At 37.2% G+C, this 27286-nt stretch overlaps 1 protein-coding gene and 1 long non-coding RNA gene across 2 annotated transcripts; both read right to left on the reverse strand.

The window, feature by feature from the left end:
- Positions 1-2489: 2489 nt before the first annotated feature.
- Positions 2490-6270, reverse strand: LOC114479779 (uncharacterized). Its single transcript, XR_003676019.1, has 3 exons — positions 6183-6270; positions 3073-3189; positions 2490-2862 (listed from the first exon to the last, which is right to left on the reverse strand). It is a non-coding gene; the product is annotated as an uncharacterized LOC114479779 (long non-coding RNA).
- Positions 6271-19659: 13389 nt separating this feature from the next.
- Positions 19660-24750, reverse strand: LOC114479777 (mitochondrial ubiquitin ligase activator of nfkb 1-A-like). The gene is made up of 3 exons (XM_028473629.1): positions 24428-24750; positions 20423-20539; positions 19660-20212 (listed from the first exon to the last, which is right to left on the reverse strand). The coding sequence occupies exons 1-3, from the start codon at positions 24578-24580 to the stop codon at positions 19955-19957; spliced, it is 528 nt and encodes a 175-aa protein (XP_028329430.1). The 5' UTR covers positions 24581-24750; the 3' UTR covers positions 19660-19954.
- Between the last annotated feature and the right edge of the window lie 2536 nt (positions 24751-27286).

A 27286-nucleotide genomic window follows, 5' to 3' on the forward strand; every position in this document is an offset into this window, starting at 1 on the left:
GTATGCAATAAAGCCCTGGAGAAAGGTCCAATACCTTTCTGAACAGTTTTGGAGTAGATGGAGAAGGGAATATCTTGCAAACATCAATCTAAGGAAAAAATGGCACACACAAAGGAGACATGTGAAAGTTGGCGACATTGTCATTGTGAAGGAAGACGAGGCTCCTCGTAATGACTGGAAACTTGCCAAAGTCCTTGAAGCTCATGAAGAGTGACCCTTAAGATGGGACAGCCAAAGATGAGAAAAGATGGTGAACGTTTAAGCAAGCCATCCGTTATTGAAAGGCTCATTCAGAAGTTAGCTATTCTCGTAGAAAGCAGCTGAATCTTTTGCCTTTCACTGAATAGTTAGCCAATGAGAGTGACTATTTCCAAAATATGTACTAACTTTTTCAGGATTTATGTAGTTAATGGCTTTCATCTATGTCTTGAAGTATTATTGTATTGGTCTGAGCTAAAAGTTATAAAAATACACTTACATTACTGAGTCACAAGGTTACAAGTGGAAGAAGTACTTGAAAATTACCATTCATTTATTTTGAAAAAAAGGGTTCATATTTTCAAATATGTGTGTGTTCTTGATCAAAGGTCATTTTGGTGGGAGTGTAGCTGATACTGTCAGTCTGTTTAAGCTGCCATGACAACATGAGAGGTTGATTTTATTACAGTTGTCATATTATTTAATTTTGCATTCAATTATGGAATGTCTGCTTTGGTACTGTCATTTTAATGTCAATGTATTATTTTATTTATTTGTCCGTGATATTTGTCCTGTTAATAAAGTTTGAGAGTGACGTAATTGTGCGACGGAAGTTTACTGGAAAGGACTCATAGTTAAGGCGGTTTTAAGCACGGAAAATATACACTCGTTGACCTATTTTTGCTCCTTTTTTCTGTTGATCATCAGTCGAACACGGTAAATATTGTTTATTCAATGCTTATGAGTGGTTTAAATAGTATGTGTGACATTTATATGGTAATTTGTGTCAAACTGTGAATCGTCTTTGTTATTTCAGTTTTCACGGTGCTCCACCCGTCAATTTTTCTGTGAAGATTAAAACTTTGAGTGACATCAGTTTGTCTCGTGAACTTTTTGAAAAACCGACAGTTATATCGCCCCTGCAGTTCTCAGTGCTCTCTCATGCTGTATTTCATATTTTAGGTTTGAAAATCTTTTAATAGATTTGCTGAGTCATCTGGAGCCAGGAGTGATGTCATACCACTTTTCTGCCTGGGCGAACCTCCCAGTGGGGCTGCACAATTAATCACATTGTTATCGTGATCACACTTTTGGTTGCCAGTATTAAATTAACCTGATCTTTGGCAATATTTACATTTAAAATGTGTGCTCTGCTGTAGGGGTGTCCCGATCCGATATTGATATCGGATATCGGTCAGATATCAGCCAGAAAACGAATATTGGATTTTATCGGACTGTATCTAAAATCTCCGATATAAGCGCTTCGATAAGTTTTTGATGTTTTTGTCCCCACCCTCAGTTGTTCCCACCATATACTGACAGTAAAAAATAACTGAAGTGAACTTGAATTGTTGACTATTGTTCTCTATTTGAGAAACATCACTTGATCAAGCCTTTTCTAACATTCCACACTACAAAATAAGTAATAAAAGTATGTATGATTCGTGCTGATATCGTGTTGGATCAATATCTGTACCAGCCATTACACAAGGCTGCAATATCGTTATCATATCGGAAGTGAAAATGTTGTATTGGGACAGCCCTACTCTGCTGCTTATCTAATCAGGCACTTTCTCAACCATTAGTCAGTGGCAGCTTTCAGTAATTTTGGTGGATTGATGAGAGCTGTGAGCTGCAATTATTTCCAATGAGTTGCATTTTGTGAAAGCACTCTGTAGTAGTGTATTTATTCAGTTAACCCTTGCTACATTTTAAATTCTTGGGTTAATATCTTTTTCTTTTGTATAATTTGTATTTAAAGCTTCATTTTGCACTGTAAACTGCTCATATATTGTTTTTAAAAGTAGTTCAAAAGAAATACAGATTTTTCCCTAACATGATGAATAATTGTGATTATAATTGTGATTACAATATTGATCAAAATAATCGTGATTATCATCTTGGCCAATGATCGTGCAGCCCTACTCATTCATTGTTCTGCTGAGCAGTTAAAAGTTTTTAATCCTTCTGATTACACACATACAGTATAACCCTTTCAAAACAGCAAAAGTGATAAATAATGCAATGATAAATAATTGCAATTACAATATTTTTCAAAATAATTGTGATTATCATCTTGGCCAATAATCGTGCAGCCCTACTCCTCAGTCATTTATCGCTTACATTTCTGAGCATCAAATTCCCCGTTCATAAATAACAAAAACAACAACTTTGCAGATCTGCTGAACAGTGGAAAGTTTGTAATCCTTCTGATTACACACATACAGTACAACCCTTTCAAAACAGCAAAAGTCTCATCATCAGTGAGCAAAATAAGGCACAGCGAACTGTTTCACTTTAAATGTTTTTAACAAATTAATTTCAACATCGTAAAAACTTGGCAATTGTTCTTTCAATTCCCTTTTATTGGAACAGGGATTGTAAAGCACACCGAGGCCTTGCAATCACGATGTCACCTCAGGCGTGATACAGTGTAGCCACTCTGATGATGACCTGTCTGCAGATGGGGCAGCGTGGCTGTGGTAAGGCCTGATAGCATCTGAAGCAGCAGCACACATGTCCACAGTACAACAGGACACAGTTACGTGGCTGGTCGAGGCAGATCACGCAGGTATTGTCCGGTTGGTTGTCCTGTCCATCTTGACGTCCAGTGGCGTTTAGAGGCTCACCCATCAGTCTTTCATTTTCCCTTTGTTCCTGCTCCTGTCAAAGGTCAAAGCCATGTTGAAAAAGGCCAACATATTTTTTCCCGCCAGAACGCATCATGTCACTAAAGTCTCACTCTTGTCATTTTCTGAAACTTGGCAGCCCTGCAATAGCTTTTAAAACAAGATTCCACAAACGTCCACATGCAACAAACTTGTAGAAAACTGTAGATTAAGATTTACAGTAAAAAATAAAATATAAACTTACATTAAGATGTTCAGCATTGGCTGGACTTCTCCTGTACATGTGGTCGACTCCTGACATGGCCAAACTGGCTACCATACATAATAAATTTATAGCAGTGTCAGAAAACTCAGCCATTTCCTGCACAGACAGACACAGTAAAACACATCAGCACAAATCTGACTTCATGTTCAAGCTTTTTATAACTGTAGTTAGAGTTTAATGAATACAACTTATCTGTTCACCTGCTAAGTAAGAGAAACCAAAAGTGACCTTTAAAAGTTGAAAAAAAAGCTTAAGCAGGAGCATGAACAGCTGAGGCCAGAAAACAAGTTGTACATTTCCTGTTAATCACATCTAACAGCGTTTGTTGTTTTGTACGATTCTAAATACCTTGAAGAGAAAATATGCTTCTCATCATGTTATTTTCCTTCTTCTTTGGGTTTTTCATGCACCCTCTTTGTCGTACTACCGCCCTCATCTGACGGTTAACTCGTACCACCGTTCTTTAACCCCCGGAAGTGTTTAAGTGGTGGCCGCATCGACTGCTGCAGCCATAGAAATCGTATATAAAGGCTAGATGCCTTAAGGCGGAATCTGCCATGGCATCACCGGCGGCCATCTTGCACCGGACAGCAGCTCTCTGATGGAGTCTTGAGGAACCAGAGGGAAGGTGAGTGATATGCCGAATATAAATACTTTTATCTCACTAAAATCTTGACGGATTTGGATACAGTTTGCTTTCTTATTAATGTGAATACAATTCTGGATGTTTTCAAATGTTAAAATTTCAGCTTCTCCCTTCAAAAAACAACTTAATCTTGGAGCATATTTGTGTCAGGCTGAGACCACCAGATTTAACTTATTAGAAAGTTTATTAAAAAAATCTTACGTTTTGTTTCCTTTAGCAAATTGCTGAGTGAAGATTGAAATGAGGATTCCAGACTTTTGTGCAGCCTACGGATGCTCTAATCGCTGTTGGAACCAGAGCCTGTGGAATCACCTTTCACATGTAAGATATTACAACACTATGACCAGTGACGTGCAGTGACCACTAGGGCTGGGTAGGCACGTTGCAAATCGAGACCACCGATGACAATTTCATATGTTTCTGCTGTCAAGTGTTAATTCAATTCAAATCAATTTTATTTGTATAAAGCAATTTCCAACAAAGTCATCTCAATGCGCTTATCAAAATATAAAATTCATAATAAGAAAGAAAAAACCCAATATGAACAAGTGTTTAGCCATCTAACAAAATCAACATCATAAACACCATTAAAGAGAAACATAAACAATTATTTAATATAGCCTCCATACTCTCCAATAAGAAATATCTCATGACACGGCAGCACATCTGTTGTTTGTGTTGGAAACACAGAAACACAGAGGAAATGACAACTTTGAACATCCTCAGTGAGGAGCATCCACAAAGCCAATCCTTCCTTTTGTACCATTCACTGTGAAAAGTATGAAACATGTTCTGACTTTACCTTTGCTGAAGGTTTGGTAACTCAGGTGTTGGTCTCCATCTTTTAAAAGCTGTCGTTTTTCCTCAAAACAAAGTTTCTCTATCATCTCTAGCGCTGTCACCCACCCACGAGTTAAAGAACGTGGCAGCAGCAGTCACGTGTCATCTATTCACTAATGTGCTGTAAACTTACGTATAGCATTTAGCATAGCGCAGTTACGTGCAAAGGCAGCTCTCTACGCTGCCTTTACGCGTAAATTGATGTCACATTGGGGACCTGACTGCTCATGCGCAAACACGTAAAATCACGCAATGAGAACGGAGGCAGAAGAGCGACGTGCCTTTGGGAGGGGGCGTGGCCTCCCTCTGCCTTACAGCGGAGCGAAAAAAAAAAAAAAAGACTGCAGCTGTTCCAGGAAACAGCGCTGTTTAGTAATTTGGGCTATGAAACGCACAAAATGCGGACACTTTCAAACTTATAGGTACTGTGGGCTGTTGGAAATGGAAAAATAAATAATTTATAAAAAAAAATTATAATTAAATAGTCAAAATATCAATTCACCCTTGGGTAGGCACTGCCTACCTTGCCTACCCTGACGGCACGTCACTGACTATGACTAAATTTAGGATATATTTAGTTACTTAGTGGAAGTATGTACAATACAGGTCCTGTTACAAAGGAACAGTGGGGCTGACTTAACAGAATTGCAATATTGTTGTTGACACAAGGCTATTTAGAATATGTTTGTTTAATCAATCACTGAATGTTTCTTTTGGACACCTTTTTACCACTATTTTAATGTGGTTAGTCTTAAAATATCAATACCAATATTATTGAGTGTAATATAATTATCCATAAGTGCAGTGTTATAGCAACACCTCTGACTTTTATAACAAACTTAACCGTTTGAAAATTGAGCAAGTTATTCTTGTTTAAAAAGTGCATGCACAACTACTACATAATTATGGGTGAGCGAGCTGACCGTGACAAGATGGCCGCCAGTGCGGATGCGTGATCTCGCCTTTATATGATATCTATGGGTGCGTCAACAGGGCGGCCATCTTGGACCGGTGGCACTCGCTCCTACAGTCATCTCTAGAGGAATGATGTGTTTACACGATTAAAGTTGTCATAAATCGCTCAATTCTCAAGCAATTTTCACGGGGTTTGTTTGTAACAATCGTCAGAGATAGATAGATAGATAGATAGGTAGGTAGACAGACATAAATAGAACAAAAGGAACCTAGAAAACGTTCAGATGTGCTCAGGGTGTTATTGACAACATTGTTAGAGGCTTTACACTGTATTTGACAATTATTGTTATTAGTGTATAATTGTACTACTACTGTATTATTGTTATTCTTGTAATTATCATTATATTCTCATATTATTGTATTATTATTATCATTATTATTGCTATATTATTATTATTACATTATATTCTTATATTATTATTATTAGTTCATCAATTATTGTAGCCAAAGAACTGAAATATTCAAGGATGTGGGTGTGGAGATTAAGTGTTGAGTGGTAAAACCAGCATTTTAAATATATCCAAGCACTTTCTATCATAGCTACATGTGTGATATTTTTAAAAAATTAAACAGTTTGGAAATCGGTTCAAAATTCAACGAATAATTCTACTTTGAGATTGAGAAATACCTCTTTCTGTCGTAAGTCCACTGCTTTCACTCGTACTGGTTCGAGATGGCACTGCTTTTAACGTGTCCCTCCACATTCGATGCTTACGTATATAATGTCTTTGAAGTGGCCAAGACGTGACGTCATCCACGGCGTTAAGGAAAAGTGAATAGGAAAGGAGATAGGAGGTGAACACTTGGACTCAGCCTGTTTCCAAATTCTTCTTTTGTATTTTATAGCGGTTGACATCCTGAACGTTGTATTACCGCCACCTACTGGATTAAGAGTGAACCATGGCTAACAGGAACCAACCATTTTGGTTTTTTTTTAATTTATTTTTTTATTGAAAAATAAAAATGTACAAGTCAGAAGTGTACATTATAAACATATACAGAGAGGGGACAAGCAAGAATCACATATACAATACTGAAAGAAAAAATGCATAAATAAGGGTTAATGAGTAATGATTCCATTTAAAAAATACTATTGTATATTGTCAAGGATTGGATCTTTTTTTTTTTTTAATGAATAAGGGATATAGTTTTGATATATTCTTTAAATTCACACAGAAAACTTACATAGAGGGGAGTAAATTTGTTGAACCTACATTTGTGAATATAGAATTCACCATATGAAATGAACAGGTTTACAATGAAATCAACTTCATTATTCTTATCTTCAAAATACATAATGACACATTTCCAATTAATTTTAATATTATTAATCCTGTGTTTAAAGTACTTTTCCATTAGAGCCCAAACATTTTGTGAATATTGAGTGAATACAGTAATAAAATAAATGTGTGAGGGATTCTGGTTCATTATTACAAAAACTGCATTTATTGTCAGTGTCTAAAAATGTGGAGAAATACAAATTGGATGGATTATTGTGTAAGATTTTAATATGATTTTCTTTATTCCTGTTATTAAAACAAAATTTGTAAGGCAGTGTCCAAGCCTTCACCCAATTAATGTTTGTAAAAAGGTTTCCTCTTGGAGATATTTTCCTCTTTTCATAAAATGTATCTCGTATATGTTTGTTGCACTTTGGGTCCATGATATCTAAACCATTTACTATTAGAAAAGGTTTCACTCTTATGCTTTCTTGAAACTGAAGATGACTTTAAAAGGGATAAACCATCAGGAACAGCTTTGGTTACGATGGTAATTTTTTTTGCTAGTAACAAGGAACAATTTGATTAGAAGGAAACGCTCGTAGCTTAGTAATGCTCCTTCAGAGTCAAAGAAATCACTTGTATAAATAATACATGATCAACCCAGTTTTGTCTAAATATTGATTTCCTTCTGATCGTAATGTTTTCATTATTTAAAATTATAGATTTGTGCAGGAAGAAATTGTGAGAGTAACACAATTTCTAAGCTAGGAGAGCCTGTTGATAAAATGTACATCATTTTAATGGTAATTTGTATTATATTATAATTATAAGTGAGTAAAAATGAAGACCACCAAGATATTATTTGGAATAAAATACCAGATAGAGTTAAGAGTTTTATGACATTCCTTTATCCATTTAATCTGGAGTGATACAAATGTGTGCAGATATGTTTTTACTTCTTTCTTCTCGTGCACCAATGTAAACAAAGCACTTTCGTGCCGCTCTCGCGATACTTCCGCGTCTTCTTCGTTGGTGTTTTAGAACGCTGGCTCCGCAGTCAGGAAGCAGCAGCGGGGTATTACCGGTTGATGAACCGCGGCCGCATAGTTCGGTGCCCGTGTGTACAACTTGGGTGGCAGCAGGGGGGCAAGGCTTTGTTGTGGGGTGGCTTTTGCCACCCTATGCCACCCCGGTAGATCCGCCCCTGCGCATCGCCCCTCATTGGTCGGTTTAGGGGACGTGATAGGTGGACCATGTGACTCAAAGTTCTGTCAGATTTATTTTTAGCTACCCCGCTAACCCTTTTATTTTAACCCTAACCCAGGAATTGCCCTAAAATGTTTATTTTTTTTGTATATGTATTTTTAAAGGTGGAATCTGCCATGTTAAATATGTTGAGATGAAAAAATATATATGTCAAAAGTGGGATTTAAACCCACAGCAGCAGAAGGGCAAATTCTTAAGTTAGGCACCTTAGACCACTCTGCCATAGTGATATCACAACCACATTACGCTTATGTGAAAAAGGTCCGGGAAACGTACCCATAATCCCTGGGGCTATTGATATGTTTCCGTATCAATAGACACTTCCAAAGGTAATTGTGGTTCTGCTGATGTGTTTGGTTTCAATTCACTTCAATGTGTTCTAACCGTTCCCCTCCTGTGTATGTGTGTGTTTCCATTCTGCCACTCTTTTAGGTACAGTGAAGTCAATCGATGAACCTTTGAGGAGCCATCTCCTCAAGGACACATTAGGCGTGTTGCAGAAATGTACATTGCGTAAGTCCAGGCTCCTGTGGAACAGCCTGTCACGCTCATGGTGAGAAACTGAGTCAATGAACTACACTACAAGTGTGTTTCTGTGTTTCCCAGTTAAATATGCACAGTCTGTCGTTTGACGTAGCTCAATAGGTGTGCTTTCCAAAAAAGTCAAAATGAATGAATTTCTAAAATGCTTTAATTAAATTAAAGGTCATGTAATATTATATCAGATTCCTAAGGAAGAGAAAGCAATCTCACAGTTCTTAGTGCCTTGTTTAAAGTGGCATCATATGTCAAATTTCAAACAAGTCTAAAAGACTAGGGATGCACCGAAATTTAAATGAAAATTCTTGACCGAATCCGAAAACGAAAAATGAGAAATCCAAGACCGAAAACCGAAACACAAAAATAAATGATTCTGCAATTTATAAGTCCAATTGCATTTATGCCTCTGAATGTGTACTAACCTCACTAAAATTAAAACATTGCAATTGCATGAATTAATTAAATCAATTAAACATATGAAAATATTTATTTAGCACTGACATTCCAACAATGCACAATATTAAATACAATATATAAAATGTTTAACTTGACCCCACTTATACATTAAATAATATTGTACAGGCCTTTAACAGACTGGGCTGCTGAAAGAGTCAAATTAAACATGTTCTCTCATTAAAACACAAAGTGCATTGAAATTCTTGATAAAAATCAGCTTCTTAGCTTTATTTATTATCCAAGCACACAGAGCTCTGTGTCGTTATAACGTGGACCAAGTACAGTTGTGATAAAGTCCAGAGGATCTCTGAGAAACATGCGCAAACAGACTCTGAAACCACAAGCAGAAATTGCAATATGACAGAGAACATACCCTCACCTTCATGTTTTGGGCCAAGGTTACGCATTTACATGATTTTTTCCAACAGAAATGGTTGAGTAAAGAAAGGGAAACTTCAAATATCACCATGAAATCTGGTGATATGAAACAGTGTCTACTAAGTGTAGCAAAAACACTAGGTAATTAGGCACACTTCTACAGCAGAGAAATATGAAATTAATAACAATAGATTAACTCAGTTTCCGTATTAAGCATGTTTGGCATGTTTTCAGTGAACTTAATAGTCAGTAATGACATTTAGTTTGGGTAAAGCCAATGAAATGGCTGAGACTGAAGTTAGTCACTTAAACCGGTGTTCAAAAAACACGTTTCAATGAGTATCTGCACTTTTTTTTCACGTGATAGGTCAGTCATTGGCCAGTTTAGGTCGCGTGTCTAAGACTAAACCTTACCCTAAACCCAACCCTAAAAATTGTTGCGATATAGGATTATAACCTAAACCTAACCCTAAACCTAAGACGCTCCGTATGTGTACTTCGGTAACCGTACCAATAGCACCGGGGGCTGTCAGTACGGCAACCCGTACGAATAGACACTTTCTTATCATTTAGTATTGTTTTTTTAATACAGCGCTATGCAGTTAATACTATACTTACATTATGCTTTATTAAACCCCTCAGTGTTTAATAAAGTATTTTCTGATTAAGTGAAACAGCACTGATCAGCTGATTACAAAATTCGATTATAACCTGGGTCACTGTTGAAACGCCAGCATCAGGGAAAACTGGAAATTTCAGCTTTAGCAGCATTAGCTTTAGCAGCTAACTCGGTCTTTCTGTCTTGGAGACTGATGCCACGTTTACGCAAAAAATCTTTCAATGATTCAACGCTCAAACGGTAAAAATAATCAAAATTTCTGTCAGACTCTCTTCCTACACCATCAGCCATGGTGAGTTTATCCCTCTTGACCTTTGACCTAATGCGGAAGAACTAAACCAGAGCTAGAGTGTGAAACATAGACATTATATAATGTTTATGGTGTGAAAAGGCTTATTCCTCTTGATTTTAAATTTTCGCTCTATTATTTTGAAATATCGCGGGAGTGAATGCTATGTATCTTGTAGTTTCCTGTTGTAGAAATAGCGTATAGCGTCGTAGCGTATTGGCTAACATTCCAAGCCATTTGGGCAGGTTTTTATGACAAATACGTTTTTAGCTCAACTACTACTGAATATGTATATGATTTACAAAAAAAATGTTTTGTTCTACACCGTACGTCAAGGTACTGTAAGTCTGAATTAGTGCATTGCACTTTTAAGACAACATACTAATGATGAGCTCTATTCACACTTGAACATGCTTTCTGATGGTCGTATTGTTTCCCTGACCAGCCTCCACTCAGAGCCTGCTCTGCTCCATGTTTCTGGAACGTTCCATTGGTCAACAACTGGAAGACTGAATACCTCCTCACGGTCATGACGACGCTCTCTGAGGAAGAGAAGAATACAAACCCTGTAAACGGTGAGGGAAACAAAAAGATGCACATTTAGCATAAAAACACTTCCTTATGGTTAACAGTATGACATGGGCTAACACATTTTTATAGAAAAGCAATAATACAGTAGCATTGCTCTTTTTACCATTGCCTTCACATACTTTTTTTTTTTACTGTTTGTTTTTTGTTTTTTGTTTTTTTTTTACTTTGAAATAACCCAGTGATAAGATCAGTTAATGTGGACATAGGCAAATGAGGGCCCGGGGGCCACAAGCGGCCCTCGGCCTAATTTTGTGTGGCTCCCAAAGTGAATGCACAAAAATGACTCTTACAAAAAAATGTATTTATTATGTGTTTATTTATTTACATGTTACAAACTAGTGCAGCAGAAAAACAGTCTTGTGCTTTTCTGAAGATCTATTAAAAGTCATCAACCATAATTTAAAAAACCTAAACAACAAATCTATAGTCGTAAACTTTGGGGTGTTTATTGTAAAGTTGCAAATGTGAAAATAAACAATAACATTTAGCAACAAACCACATTAAAAAAATGTATGTGCAATTTTTTTTTTACTTTACTTAGAATCAGATTAACAGCAATAGTTGTGAAATTTGTGATATTTTCTTGTAAAAATATGTCAATGTTAAATTTAAATGTTAAATATTATATCTAAATGTTAAATCTAAATGCTAATTGTTAAATATTAATATCCATAATAAATTTAAATGTTAAATCTACATGCTTAATGTTAAATCTAGATCTAAATGTGAAATCTAAATGTCTCAGGTGAAACTAAATATTTAGCTAATATGCAACTTCACCAGAATGAGCTTTTATTTTGGTAACTCTAGCAAAATATTTAGATTTTACATTTAGATTGAGATTTAACATTGATATAGTTTTTTTTTTTTTAAATTAAAGAAATGTCACAAATTTCACAAAAATGGCTGTAAATCTGATCAAAAGTAAAACCACATTTTTTTAAACGTGGTTTTGTTGCTAAATGTTGCTGGTGTTTTAGCATGCGCAACTTTCCAATTGGCGCCCAATAGTAAACCTTTAGTTATGTATATAATATTCTTCATATCTCAAATATATAGAGAATGAAAAGCAGAATGACAAATGTATTTGAGGTTAGGGGTTGTATTAGGGGTTTTGAAAAAAATCTATTCGGCGATATATCGCGATATTACGTCGCGCGATTCTCAGATCGATTAAAAATGCATCCACATCGATTTTTTATTTATTTTTTTATTTTACCTTTATTTAATCAAGAAAGTCTTTTCCACGGCAGAAGACAATGGAACTGCACAAAGAAGTGCTGAAACCTGGGCATGTTGACCAGCTTGTGTTTTTTCAATATAATCTATAAAGAAAGTACTAACTTTTTGCATTTATTTGTTGTTCTAGGCATATTCCTCAGTTAAGTTTATTTATTCAGTTCATTTCCGACATGGTTGCATTCACAGAAATTCATTTGACATTCAGAGCAAAATCACATCATTGTTTTTTTTTTTTTTGTCCTTTTTTTGTCCTTTTTCATGCCGGAAAGGGCGACGGAAAAAAGCATAATGCGTATCCAGATCCGTCCCCTAATTTGAACACAGATAATTTTACATCCAACCTTGTTTCTTCCCTTTTTTTTTTTTTTTTGTCCTTTTTTTTGTGATGTGTTCTCGTCTGCAGTCATTGTTCCTGTTGTTATTCCTCTTCACTGTCCTTTTCCTCCGTATTTCCTCGGGCTTTCTTTTCCAGTCGTTGTTTACGTTCCTCCAACTCTCCAAACGTGAAGTTCTTCTTCTTTCGGAGTACCTTCATATCCTCTGAAAGTCGCCTCAGCTTACGATCCATCCGGAAGGCACATGCACATACACATACCCCCATCATTAGCAGGCCAAAGATCATGACACCTAGCAGATAGATGTCCTCCACATCTTCCACTGTCAGCTGGGAGAGACAGAGCATCTGGCTTCTCCCTCGTGCATCCATGACATATCCACTTGGGTATGTGTCCTTTGGACACGGTATTTCATGCTGAAGCAATTGCCTCATTGAGAAGATTTTGTCAATGGCGCTCAATGACCAGTTAATGAGTTCCATGTCGTCGCTGTAGCGTTCAATGAAGAGTTGACTTGAGATCTGTATGCATGTAGAAATGTACTCCTCGTTTTCTCCTTAAATCGTTTCAGATTAATGGACTGTTGTGTCTCTGCGTCAAGGCTGTTCCAGAGGTTCATGGCTCTATGCACAGTACTATGTTTGCCAACCTTTGATATGACCCTGTTTGGTCTAAACACATTATTATGTCTGAATTCATAGGGATTTTGATTGTATGTGAAACGTTTTTGTATTCGATGTGGTAGTATTTTTGATGATGCCCTAAATGTGTGTATTTGTGTGTTGTAGTGTATTATTTCTTACAGTTTTAGGTATTTTGACTTCTCAAATAAATCGTTTGTGTGTGTGTTGTGTGGTACTTTATGTAAAATTCTTATAGCTTTTTTTTGTTGTTTAAATAGTGGTTCAAGATACGTTTTGTAGTTATTACCCCATATTTCGGAGCAGTAATTTAAGTGCGATGCTATGAGTGAAGAATAGATTGTTTTAAGTGATTTGGTGTGTAGGATTTGTTGAAGCTTCCATAGGATGTAACTGCTTTTGGCAACTTTGGTTTTGACTATTTGTTTATGTTTTTTCCAGGTCAGCTTGTCGTCCATCCACACTCCTAGTACCCTATATTCTTTTACTTCTTCTATTATTTCCATGTTTAGTTTCATTCTTATATCTACCGTTTTTTTTTCTCTTTCCGAAATTAATGAATTTTGTTTTACTGATGTTTAGGGCTAGTTTATTTACATCTAACCAAGTTTGAATTTTTAATAGTTCCTCATTTGTTGACTCTATTAGAGTTTTAATGTCTTTGCCTGTGCATAGAATGGTTGTCATCTGCAAACAACGTTAGTTTGAGGCAATTTGAGACTTTGAAAATGTCATTTATGCATAGAATGAACAGTTTTGGCCCTAAAATTGAACCCTGTGGAACACCACATTGTATGGTTTGGCATTTTGATGTGTGTTCTTCAAAGTCAACATATTGTCTCCTATTTGTCATATAGCTTTTAATCCATTTTAAGGCGTTGTACTTTATTCCATAATTTTGAAGTTTTTGTTCAAGAATATCATGATTAATTGTGTCAAAGGCTTTTTTTAGGTCCAGAAAAATTTCCGAATACAAATAATTTTTTTTCTAATGCTTCTCTTATATTCTCCGTGATGTCAATTATAGCCATTGCTGTTGAACGTCCTTTTCTAAATCCGTATTGTCCTTCATGTAGTATATTATTGTCTTCTATAAATTTGTCGAGTCTGTTCATAAACAGTTTTTCCAGAATTTTTGATAATTGTGGTAATATTGATATAGGTCGATAATTAGTGAAATTCCATTTTTCTCCACCCTTGTAAATCGGTCTGATTTTTGCAATTTTCATTTTTTTGAATTTCATTCTTGAATGATAGATTACTTATATGTGTTAATGGCAGGGTTATTTCAGCTGTTATGGTTTTTATTAGACTCATAGTTAGATTATTAGTGTCTCTGTATTTTTTTGAGGTACAGGTAGTGATTATTCTGTCCACCTCTGCTTCTGTTACTTCTTCGAGTACAAGGTACTTATCAATGTCTTTCTTCTCATTGTCAAAATGGTTCCATTTAAGTGTTGGGTGTTTATTTATCCCTTTCTCTATGTCTTTTCCAGTATTTATGAAAAAACTGTTGAGTTCTTGTGCTATTATGTTTTTATTGTATTCTTTTACATTGTTTATTATAAAATGGTCTGCATTTTTTTCTTTGCATTTGCGCATGGTTATGTTGTTTATTATTTCCCACAATTTTTTGTTTTTGTTTTTATTTTCTTTTAATTGTTTTTCATAATATTCTCTTTTTTTTTCTCTTAGTAAATTATTAACTTTGTTTCTGTATTTTTTGTAACGTACTTCTGCTTTTAATGTTTTTTCTGTTATATTTTTTTATATAATATGTTTTTCTTTTTGCATACGTTGGCTATTTTCTTATTAATCCATGGTACATTGTTTATTTTACTTTTGGTTGTTATTTGTTTCAAAGGGCAGCATTTATCTTATATTGTCGTTATTGTGTCTGTAAATGTGTCATACGCTGTATCTACATCTCCTTCCTTGAAGACAGTTTCCCACGTCTCTCTTTTTATCTGTTTAAAGTTTTCTAGTTGTTTTTCTCCTGTATGTCTGTGTTATGATTTTCACGGTTCTTCTTCTCTTTTGTGTTTAGTATCATAAATATTGGTTAATGATCAGAGATGTCATTTATTAATATACCACTCTTTAGATCTGTGTTTTGTATGTTTGTGAAGATGTTGTCTATCAGTGTTGAGCTGTGTTTATTAATTCTGGTTGGTTGCGTTATGAGAGGTTTTAATCCATTTGTGTACATGCAATTGGTGAAGTCTTCAATGTGTGTATTTTTTAAAGGATTTAAAATGTTTATATTGAAGTCTCCACATATCAGTAATCTCTTATTTTTAATTTCTTCTATCATTTTAGTTTGTTTCTCATTAAATATGTCTATTTTACAGTCAGGTGCACGATACAAACAACAGATTATTATCTTACGTCCCTCTGGACTTGTAATTTTCACTGTTATTCATTCCATTACTTCTTCCACAGTTAAACTCATCGACTCTATAATCTCCATCTCTATATTTTCTTTTATGAATAGTGCTACCCCTCCTCCTGGCTTATGTAATCTGTTCTTATAGACAAATTTATATCCTTTTATCATAAAATCCATGCCTTTTTTTTCTTTCATCCAAGTTTCTGATAGTGCTATTATGTCAAACCTATACAAAGTAGAGATGTAATCCTTAATGTCTTCAAAATTTGCATACATACTGCGCCAATTACAGTGAACAAGTGACAGACCTTTTTCCTTCTTATTTTCCACTTTGAAGTCATTCTCTGTGTAGTAATGGCTGTTCGTGTATTGTTTCCAGTGTGAAAAGTTGTTTGGGTCCACTTCGTCTACTTGATTAACCTCCCGTTGTTGATGTTGATGATATTGTGGATGATTTTTAGTGATTCTGTCCATATCCATGATTTTTATCAGTGTTCTTGACTTTTAGGTACCTCATTTGTTTTTTTCCAGGTCTTCCATCCTTTGGAGTAGAACAGGTTTTCCATTTTCTCCTCCTGGGGGTGTGATGTAAATCCTGCAGCCTCTGGTCCAAGTTTTCACAATTTTTCCTCCTTTCTTCAGTTGGCGTGCTTTCCATGCGATACTTGCATTCTGCTTCGTCAGGTTCTCGTTCATAAACACCATCGTTCCCACAAGTTTTCTTCCTTGTTTCATTATTTCAGCTTTATATTTCACGTTGGTAAATGTAATTTTCACATCTCTGGTGTCTTTGCGTTTTTGGCAGCAGCTGGCAGTAGTTGATGTTGTCTGGGTTCACTTCAATGCCTTTCGAGTCCAGGTAATCAATCACCTGTTCTTCAATCGATTTTTCGTCTTCGATTGTCGGATCCTCTGTTTGTCTTGTTGCACTGGCGTAGCTCCTTGGCCTTATCTTTAGGCCCGTGATGATGACATCCTTTTCTCTTTCTTTTCTTTCCAGATCTTCAACCCTCGCATCCAGCGTTTTTATCTTTTCAGCATTCTTTACATTTTCTTCTTTCAGTACCTTGACATCATTCTCCAGTATTTTCAATGATTTCTCCAGGGCATTCGTCATGTTCTCTATCTTTGTAGATAGTTCCTGTCTTAAGGACATGAGTTCCTGTCTCATGTCCTTAATAATTTCTTTAAGCTCTTCCATAGCCGGATCAGGTTCAGGATCCGGTGGTGGCATTTGATTTCCTTTTTTTGTTGAAGGCATGTTCTGGGCCCAGTTTTCTCTCTCTTCAGATGCAGCTGCTCGCTGGTAGTCAAGGTCGCGTTATCAGACGGGAGTATAGCATTCCCGGAGAGCTCTGAAAACACGTCCGCACTCTCCCTTGGCTCAGGAAGAACTGTCATTGCCATTGGAGGAATTGTTAGGCACAAAAGATCAGATCAGGGCACTGACTTTGTCAGTGCAAAACATAAAATGGGAAAAGTTCTGAAAGAAATGGATGAAGGCAAAATCGATGCTTTTCTGGCAGATAGACAGTGCGACTTCTTCATGAACACGCCAAGCGCTAGTCATGTTGGAGTCATATGGGAGAGGCAGATCAGAACCGTGAGGAGTGTGCTATGTTCAGTTTTTGCTTGTGGTGCTGGAAGATTAAACAATGCTTCTTTGAAGACTTATTTTTATGAAGCCATGTCTATTGTGAACAACTGCCCACTAACAGTAGACAGTATAAATGACCCCAAAGACCTCAAGCCACTGACTCCGAACAATATTCTCACAATGAAGTCCTCCATTGCACTACTTCAACCTGGACACTTCATCACAGATGACTTGTATGCAATAAAGCCCTGGAGAAAGGTCCAATACCTTTCTGAACAGTTTTGGAGTAGATGGAGAAGGGAATATCTTGCAAACATCAATCTATGGAAAAAATGGCACACACAAAGGAGACATGTGAAAGTTGGCGACATTGTCATTGTGAAGGAAGACGACGCTCCTCGTAATGACTGGAAACTTGCCAAAGTCCTTGAAGCTCATGAAGAGTGACCCTTAAGATGGGACAGCCAAAGATGAGAAAAGATGGTGAACGTTTAAGCAAGCCATCCGTTATTGAAAGGCTCATTCAGAAGTTAGCTATTCTCGTAGAAAGCACCTGAATCTTTTGCCTTTCACTGAATAGTTAGCCAATGAGAGTGACTATTTCCAAAATATGTACTAACTTTTTCAGGATTTATGTAGTTAATGGCTTTCATCTATGTCTTGAAGTATTATTGTATTGGTCTGAGCTAAAAGTTATAAAAATACACTTACATTACTGAGTCACAAGGTTACAAGTGGAAGAAGTACTTGAAAATTACCATTCATTTATTTTGAAAAAAAGGGTTCATATTTTCAAATATGTGTGTGTTCTTGATCAAAGGTAATTTTGGTGGGAGTGTAGCTGATACTGTCAGTCTGTTTTAGTTGCATGACAACATGAGAGGTTGATTTTATTACAGTTGTCATATTTTTTAATTTTGCATTCAATTATAGAATGTCTGCTTTGGTACTGTCATTTTAATGTCAATGTATTATTTTATTTATTTGTCTGTGATATTTGTCCTGTTAATAAAGTTTGAGAATGACGTAATTGTGCGACGGAAGTTTACTGGAAAGGACTCATAGTTAAGGCGGTTTTAAGCACGGAAAATATACACTCGTTGACCTATTTTTGCTCCTTTTTTCTGTTGGTCATCAGGCAAACACGGTAAATATTGTTTATTCAATGCTTATGAGTGGTTTAAATAGTATGTGTGACATTTATATGGTAATTTGTGTCAAACTGTGAATCGTCTTTGTTATTTCAGTTTTCACGGTGCTCCACCCGTCAATTTTTCTGTGAAGATTAAAACTTTGAGTGACATCAGTTTGTCTCGTGAACTTTTTGAAAAACCGACAGTTATATCGCCCCTGCAGTTCTCAGTGCTCTCTCATGCTGTATTTCATATTTTAGGTTTGAAAATCTTTTAATAGATTTGCTGAGTCATCTGGAGCCAGGAGTGATGTCATACCACTTTTCTGCCTGGGCGAACCTCCCAGTGGGGCTGCACAATTAATCACATTGTTATCGTGATCACACTTTTGGTTGCCAGTATTAAATTAACTTGATCTTTGGCAATATTTACATTTAAAATGTGTGCTCTGCTGTAGGGGTGTCCCGATCCGATATTGATATCGGATATCGGTCCGATATCAGCCAGAAAACGAATATTGGATTTTATCGGACTGTATCTAAAATCTCCGATATAAGCGCTCCGATAAGTTTTTGATGTTTTTGTCCCCACCCTCAGTTGTTCCCACCATATACTGACAGTAAAAAATAACTGAAGTGAACTTGAATTGTTGAGTATTGTTCTCTGTTTGAGTAACATCACTTGATCAAGCCTTTTCTAACATTCCACACTACAAAATAAAAGTATGTGTGATTCGTGCTGATATCGTGTTGGATCAATATCTGTACCGGCCATTACACAAGGCTGCAATATCGTTATCATATCGGAAGTGAAAATGTTGTATTGGGACAGCCCTACTCTGCTGCTTATCTAATCAGGCACTTTCTCAACCATTAGTCAGTGGCAGCTTTCAGTAATTTTGGTGGATTGATGAGAGCTGTGAGCTGCAATTATTTCCAATGAGTTGCATTTTGTGAAAGCACTCTGTAGTAGTGTATTTATTCAGTTAACCCTTGCTACATTTTAAATTCTTGGGTTAATATCTTTTTCTTTTGTATAATTTGTATTTAAAGCTTCATTTTGCACTGTAAACTGCTCATATATTGTTTTTAAAAGTAGTTCAAAAGAAATAAATTTTTTCCCTAACATGATGAATAATTGTGATTATAATTGTGGTTACAATATTGATCAAAATAATCGTGATTATCATCTTGGCCAATGATCGTGCAGCCCTACTCCGCAGTCATTCATTGTTCTGCTGAGCAGTTAAAAGTTTTTAATCCTTCTGATTACACACATACAGTATAACCCTTTCAAAACAGCAAAAGTGATAAATAATGCAATGATAAATAATTGCAATTACAATATTTTTCAAAATAATTGTGATTATCATCTTGGCCAATAATCGTGCAGCCCTACTCCCCAGTCATTTATCGCTTACATTTCTGAGCATCAAATTCTCCCTTCATAAATAACAAAAACAACAACTTTGCAGATCTGCTGAACAGTGGAAAGTTTGTAATCCTTCTGATTACACACATACAGTACAACCCTTTCAAAACAGCAAAAGTCTCATCATCAGTGAGCAAAATAAGGCACAGCGAACTGTTTCACTTTAAATGTTTTTAACAAATTAATTTCAACATCGTAAAAACTTGGCAATTGTTCTTTCAATTCCCTTTTATTGGAACAGGGATTGTAATGCACACCGAGGCCTTGCAATCACGATGCCCCCCAGGTCTGATACAGTGGAACCACTCTGATGATGACCTGTCTGCAGACGGGGCAGCGTGGCTGTGGTAAGGCCTGATAGCATCTGAAACAGCAGCACACATGTCCACAGTCCAACAGGACACAGTTGCGTGGCTGGTTGAGGCAGATCACGCAGGTTTTGTCCGGTTGGTTGTCCTGTCCATCTTGACGTCCAGTGGCGTTTAGAGGCTCACCCATCAGCCTTTCAAATTCCCTTTGTTCCTGCTCCTGTCAAAGGTCAAAGCCATGTTGAAAAAGGCCAACATATTTTTTCCCGCCAGAACGCATCATGTCACTAAAGTCTCACTCTTGTCATTTTCTGAAACTTGGCAGCCCTGCAATAGCTTTTAAAACAAGATTCCACAAACGTCCACATGCAACAAACTTGTAGAAAACTGTAGATTAAGATTTACAGTAAAAAATAAAATAAAAACTTACTTTAAGATGTTCAACATTGGCTGGACTTCTCCTGTACATGTGGTAGACTCCTGACACGGCCAAAGTGGCTACCATACATAATAAATCTATAGCAGTGTTAGAAAACTCAGCCATTTCCTGCACAGACAGACACAGTAAAACACATCAGCACAAATCTGACTTCATGTTCAAGCTTTTTATAACTGTAGTTAGAGTTTAATGAATACAACTTATCTGTTCACCTGCTAAGTAAGAGAAACCAAAAGTGACCTTTAAAAGTTGAAAAAAAAGCTTAAGCAGGAGCATGAACAGCTGAGGCCAGAAAGCAAGTTGTACATTTCCTGTTAATCACATCTAACAGCATTTGTTGTTTTGTACGATTCAAAATACCTTGAAGAGAAAATATGCTTCTCATCATGTTATTTTCCTTGTTCTTTGGGTTTTTCATGCACCCTCTTTGTCGTACTACCGCCCTCATCTGGCGGTTAACTCGTACCACCGTTCTTTAACCCCCGGAAGTGTTTAATTGGTGGCCACCATAGATATTATAATACGTAGAGGCTGCATCGACTGCTGCAGCCATAGATATCGTATATAAAGGCTAGATGCCTTAAGGCGGAATCTGCCATGGCATCACCGGCGGCCATCTTGCACCGGACAGCAGCTCTCTGACGGAGTCTTGAGGAACCAGAGGGAAGGTGAGTGATCTGCCGAATATAAATACTTTTATCTCACTAAAATCTTGACGGATTTGGATACAGTTTGCTTTCTTATTAATGTGAATACAATTCTGGATGTTTTCAAATGTTAAAATTGCAGCTTCTCCCTTCAAAAAACAACTTAATCATGGAGTATATTTGTGTAAGGCTGAGACCACCAGATTTAACTTATTAGAAAGTTTATTAAAAAAATCTTACGTTATGTTTCCTTTAGCAAATTGCTGAGTGAAGATTGAAATGAGGATTCCAGACTTTTGTGCAGCCTACGGATGCTCTAATCGCTGTTGGAACCAGAGCCTGTGGAATCACCTCTCACATGTAAGATATTACAACACTATGACCAGTGACGTGCAGTGACCACTAGGGCTGGGTAGGCACGTTGCAAATCGAGACCACCAATGACAATTTCATATGTTTCTGCTGTCAAGTGTTAATTCAATTCAAATCAATTTTATTTGTATAAAGCAATTTCCAACAAAGTCATCTCAATGCGCTTATCAAAATATAAAATTCATAATAAGAAAGAAAAAACCCAATATGAACAAGTGTTTAGCCATCTAACAAAATCAACATCATAAACACCATTAAAGAAACATAAACAATTATTTAATATAGCCTCCATACTCTCCAATAAGAAATATCTCATGACACGGCAGCACATCTGTTGTTTGTGTTGGAAACACAGAAACACAGAGAAAATGACAACTTTGAACATCCTCAGTGAGGAGCATCCACAAAGCCAATCCTTCCTTTTGTACCATTCACTGTGAAAAGTATGAAACATGTTCTGACTTTACCTTTGCTGAAGGTTTGGTAACTCAGGTGTTGGTCTCCATCTTTTAAAAGCTGTCGTTTTTCCTCAAAACAAAGTTTCTCTATCATCTCTAGCGCTGTCACCCACCCACTAGTTAAAGAACGTAGCAGCAGCAGTCACGTGTCATCTATTCACTAATGTGCTGTAAACTTACGTATAGCATTTAGCATAGCGCAGTTACGTGCAAAAGCAGCTCTCTATGCTGCCTTTACGCGTAAATTGATGTCACATTGGGGACCTGACTGCGCATGCGCAAACACGTAAAATCACGCAATGAGAACGGAGGCAGAAGAGCGACGTGCCTTTGGGAGGGGGCGTGGCCTCCCTCTGCCTTACAGCGAAAAAAAAAAAAAAAAGACTGCAGCTTTTCCAGGAAACAGCGCTGTTTAGTAATTTGGGCTATGAAACGCACAAAATGCGGACACTTTCAAACTTATAGGTACTGTAGGCTGTTGGAAATGGAAAAATAAATAATTTATAATAAAAAAAATGAAATAAATAAATAAATAAATAAAAAATTATAATTAAATAATCAAAATATCAATTCACCCTTGGGTAGGCACTGCCTACCTTGCCTACCCTGACGGCACGTCACTGACTATGACTATATTTAGGATATATTTAGTTACTTAGTGGAAGTATGTACAATACAGGTCCTGTTACAAAGGAACAGTGGGGCTGACTTAACAGAATTGCAATATTGTTGTTGACACAAGGCTATTTAGAATATGTTTGTTTAATCAATCACTGAATGTTTCTTTTGGACACCTTTTTACCACTATTTTAATGTGGTTAGTCTTAAAATATCAATACCAAAATTATTGAGTGTAATATAATTATCCATAAGTGCAGTGTTATAGCAACACCTCTGACCTTTATAACAAACTAAACCGTTTGAAAATTGAGCAAGTTATTCTTGTTTAAAAAGTGCATGCACAACTACTACATAATTATGGGTGAGCGAGCTGACCGTGACAAGATGGCCGCCAGTGCGGACGAGTGATCTCGCCTTTATATGATATCTATGGGTGCGTCAACAGGGCGGCCATCTTGGACCGGTGGCACTCGCTCCTACAGTCATCTCTAGAGGAGTGATGTGTTTACACGATTAAAGTTGTCATAAATCGCTCAATTCTCAAGCAATTTTCACGGGGTTTGTTTGTAACAATCGTCAGAGATAGATAGATAGATAGATAGGTAGGTAGACAGACATAAAAAGAACAAAAGGAACCTAGAAAACGATCAGATGTGCTCAGGGTGTTATTGACAACATTGTTATAGGCTTTACACTTGTGGCAGGTGCAGCCACAAGGTGACACGCTTTCCTCATTGGTGGCGCTATATAAAGGAAGTGGTCACCAGTCAGGAAGTGCCAGTTTCCCATGGATTGCCAGTGTGTTCTGTGCACACACACTGGATGTGTGGAAACCTGAGGTATCACGGTAAATGCTGTTTTCTGTATGCATTTTAGATGTTTGCTATGTTTGTTTTAAATTCATGTGTCTCCAACAGGCCTTAAACCTGCTGCCCTCTTTGAGGGAGGAGAGGCTGTTATTGGGTGACTGTCTCGTGTGGGTCTGAGGATCTTTTTAAAGTGAGAACTGGGTGTGTGGATTCGACGTCGCAGGTACATTGTTTTAATTGGGTTTTAGCATTTGAATATTAAATGTTATATTATAGTGTATTCATTGTTGTGTTTTTCTTTGCAGTTAGACCCACTGCCTGCTGTCCTTTTGTTTTTGATAGTTTTTTGTGTTTAGTCTGCCCGGTTGGTCTGCATACATTGCCCGGGCAGACTACTTAATTTTTTATGTTTTGTTTGTTTCGGTCACTTCCCTACTATTGTATGTACTCTTATTAACACACAGTTAGGCCAAGCTGATCATCCTCCATCGGGGTGTTTGTGTGTAGTGGTTGAGTGTGGTTATTAAGATTGCTGTGTTCGTGCAGAGTGTCTTGCGGTTCCTTTCCGCCCTAAATGGTGTTCATTCAGGGTCTTGAGCCCTTACTGTCGGTTAGGGTTGAGGAAACAGTACTGGGAAAACCATTGTTTACATGTCATGACATAAACATTGTAATTCACCTATTTCATGACTGTGCTTCATCCTTCGGCCGTGTAACACACTGTATTTGACAATTATTGTTATTAGTGTATAATTGTACTACTACTGTATTATTGTTATTCTTATAATTATCATTATATTCTCATATTATTGTATTATCATTATTATTGTTATTATTATATTGCTATATTATTGTTATTACATTATATTCTTATATTATTATTATTAGTTCATCAATTATTGTAGCCAAAGAACTGAAATATTCAAGGATGTGGGTGTGGAGATTAAGTGTTGAGTGGTAAAACCAGCATTTTAAATATATCCAAGCACCTTCTATCATAGCTACATGTGTGATATTTTTAAAAAATTAAACAGTTTGGAAATCGGTTCAAAATTCAACGAATAATTCTACTTTGAGATTGAGAAATACCTCTTTCTGTCGTAATGTCCACTGTCTCCAACAGCACCGGTTCAATATGGCAGCGCTGTTAACGTGTCCTTCCAAATTCGATGCCAACGTATATAATGTCTTTGAAGTGGCCAAGATAAAAGAACGTTTCCTGATGAAAGGAGGCGCGGCCATAGGATTATGACATCACCTAATGGAAGCGCGTCTTAAAAAAGTGATCGCCTTTTCTTCAATCCTTTCCTTAATTCCGTGACGTCATCCACGGGATTAAGGAAAAGTGGATAGGAAAGGAGATAGGAGGTGAACACTTAAACTCAGCCTATTTACAAACTCTTCTTTTTCTTCTTTTGTATTTTATGGCGGTTGACATCCTGAACCTTGTATTACCGCCACCTACTGGATTAAGAGTGAACCATGGCTAACAGGAACCAACCATTTTGACTTGTTTTTTTTTTTTTTTAATTTACTTTTTTATTGAAAAACTAAAAATTTACAAGTCAGAAGTGTACATTATAAACATATACAGAGAGGGGACAAACAAGAATCACATCTACAATACTGAAAGAAAAAATGCATAAATAAGGGTTAATGAGTAATGATTCTATTTAAAAAAATACTATTGTATATTGACGAGGTTTGGCTCTTTTTTTTTTTTTTTTTATGAATAAGGGATATATTCTTTAAATTCACACAGAAAACTTACAAAGTAAGTAAATTACTTACTTATTTAAAAGTAAATTTGTTGAACCTACATTTGTGAATATAGAATTTACCATATGAAATGAACAGGTTTACAATGAAATCAACTTCATTATTCTTATCTTCAAAATACATAATGACACATTTACAATTAATTTGAATATTATTAATCCTGTGTTTAAAGTACTTTTCCATTAGAGCCCAAACATTGAGTGAATACAGTAATAAAATAAATGTGTGAGGGATTCTGGTTCATTATTACAAAAACTGCATTTATTGTCAGTGTCTAAAAATGTGGAGAAATACAAAGTGTAAGATTTTAATATGATTTTCTTTATTCCTGTTATTAAAACAAAATGTGTAAGGCAGTGTCCAAGCCTTCACCCAATTAATGTTTGTAAAAAGGTTTCCTCTTGGAGATATTTTCCTCTTTTCATAAAATGTATCTCGTATATGTTTGTTGCACTTTGGGTCCATGACAAAACCCCCGTAAGGCTTGTGGACCGGACTCTGTCTCTCCTTCTACCTTAAAGCACTGTGCTGATCAGCTGTCTCCAGTGTTCACAGACATTTTTAACACCTCACTGGAGACATGCACCGTACCAGCCTGTTTTAAGGCCTCCACCATCGTTCCTGTCCCTAAAAAGCTGAGGATCACAGGACTTAATGACTACAGACCCATCGCTCTGACATCTGTGGTCATGAAGTCCTTTGAACGCCTCATGCTCTCCCACATCAAGGACATCACCGACCCCCACCTGGACTCCCTGCAGTTTGCCTATAGATCCAACAGGTCAGTAGACGATGCTGTAAACCTGGCTCTCCACTTCATCCTCCAGCACCTGGACTCCCCAGGCTCCTACGCCAGGATCCTGTTTGTGGACTTCAGCTCTGCTTTTAATACAATAATCCCAGCTCTCCTTCAGGACAAGCTTTCCCAGCTGAACGTGCCAGACTCCACCTGCAGGTGGATCACAGACTTCCTGTCTGACAGGAAGCAGCACGTGAAGCTGGGAAAAACCATCTCTGCTCCCCGGACCATCAGCACTGGATCTCCTCAGGGCTGTGTTCTTTCTCCTCTGCTCTTCTCCCTGTACACCAACAGCTGCACCTCCTCTCACCAGTCGGTCAAACTCCTGAAGTTTGCAGACGACACGACCATCATCGGTCTCATCTCTGATGGAGACGAGTCCGACTACAGGTGGGAGACAGACCGGCTGGTGTCCTGGTGCAGCCAGAACAACCTGGAGCTCAATGCTTTAAAGACAGTGGAGATGATAGCAGACTTCAGGAAGAACCCAGCCCCCCTCACCCCCCTCACCCTGGGAGACTCTACAGTGAGCTCTGTAGAGTACTTCTGCTTCCTGGGGACCATCATCACTCAGGACCTCAAGTGGGAGCTGAACATCAGCTCCCTTATCAAAAAAGCTCAGCAGAGGATGTACTTCCAGCGGCAGCTGAAGAAGTTCAGTCTGCCAACAAAGATGATGGTGAACTTCTACAGCTCCATCATCCGGTCCATCCTCTGCTCCTCCATCACCATCTGGTATGCTGCAGCTACGGCCAAGGACAAGGCCAGACTGCAGCGTATCATCCACTCTGCAGAGAAGGTCATCGGCTGCAATCTGCCCTCCCTCCAGGACCTGTACGCCTCCAGGATTTTGAGGCGTGCAGGAAAGATTGTGGCCGACCCCTCCCACCCCGGTCATAAACTGTTTCAATCTCTCCCTTCTGGTAGGAGGTTTCGGTCCATCAGGACCAGAACCTCCAGACACAAAAACAGCTTCTTTCCCTCTGCCACCATCCACATGAACACACCCCAAGTCACCCACTGAACCCCCCCCACACACCCGATCACCACCTCCACCAGCTTGATACCTGCTGCACTGTATATATATATTTATATTTATCCTATTTATCCTTTATTCTCTATCTATCCTTTATTTATCCCTCATCCTTTATATTTATCACTATTATTATTATTATTGTTGCTGGGTAGTTCTTTGTTGTGTTGTTTTTATTTCTTTTATTTCTTTTTGTTGCTTGTTTTGTGCACCAACCACCAAGTCAAATTCCTTGTACTGTCCTCAAAACTGTACATGGCAAATAAAACATTTCTGATTCTGATATCTAAACCATTTACTATTAGAAAAGGTTCCACTCTTATGCTTTCTTGAAACT

The sequence above is a fragment of the Gouania willdenowi genome, chromosome 17 (genome assembly GCF_900634775.1).
Source record: "Gouania willdenowi chromosome 17, fGouWil2.1, whole genome shotgun sequence".
Taxonomy (NCBI): Eukaryota; Metazoa; Chordata; class Actinopteri; order Blenniiformes; family Gobiesocidae; genus Gouania; species Gouania willdenowi.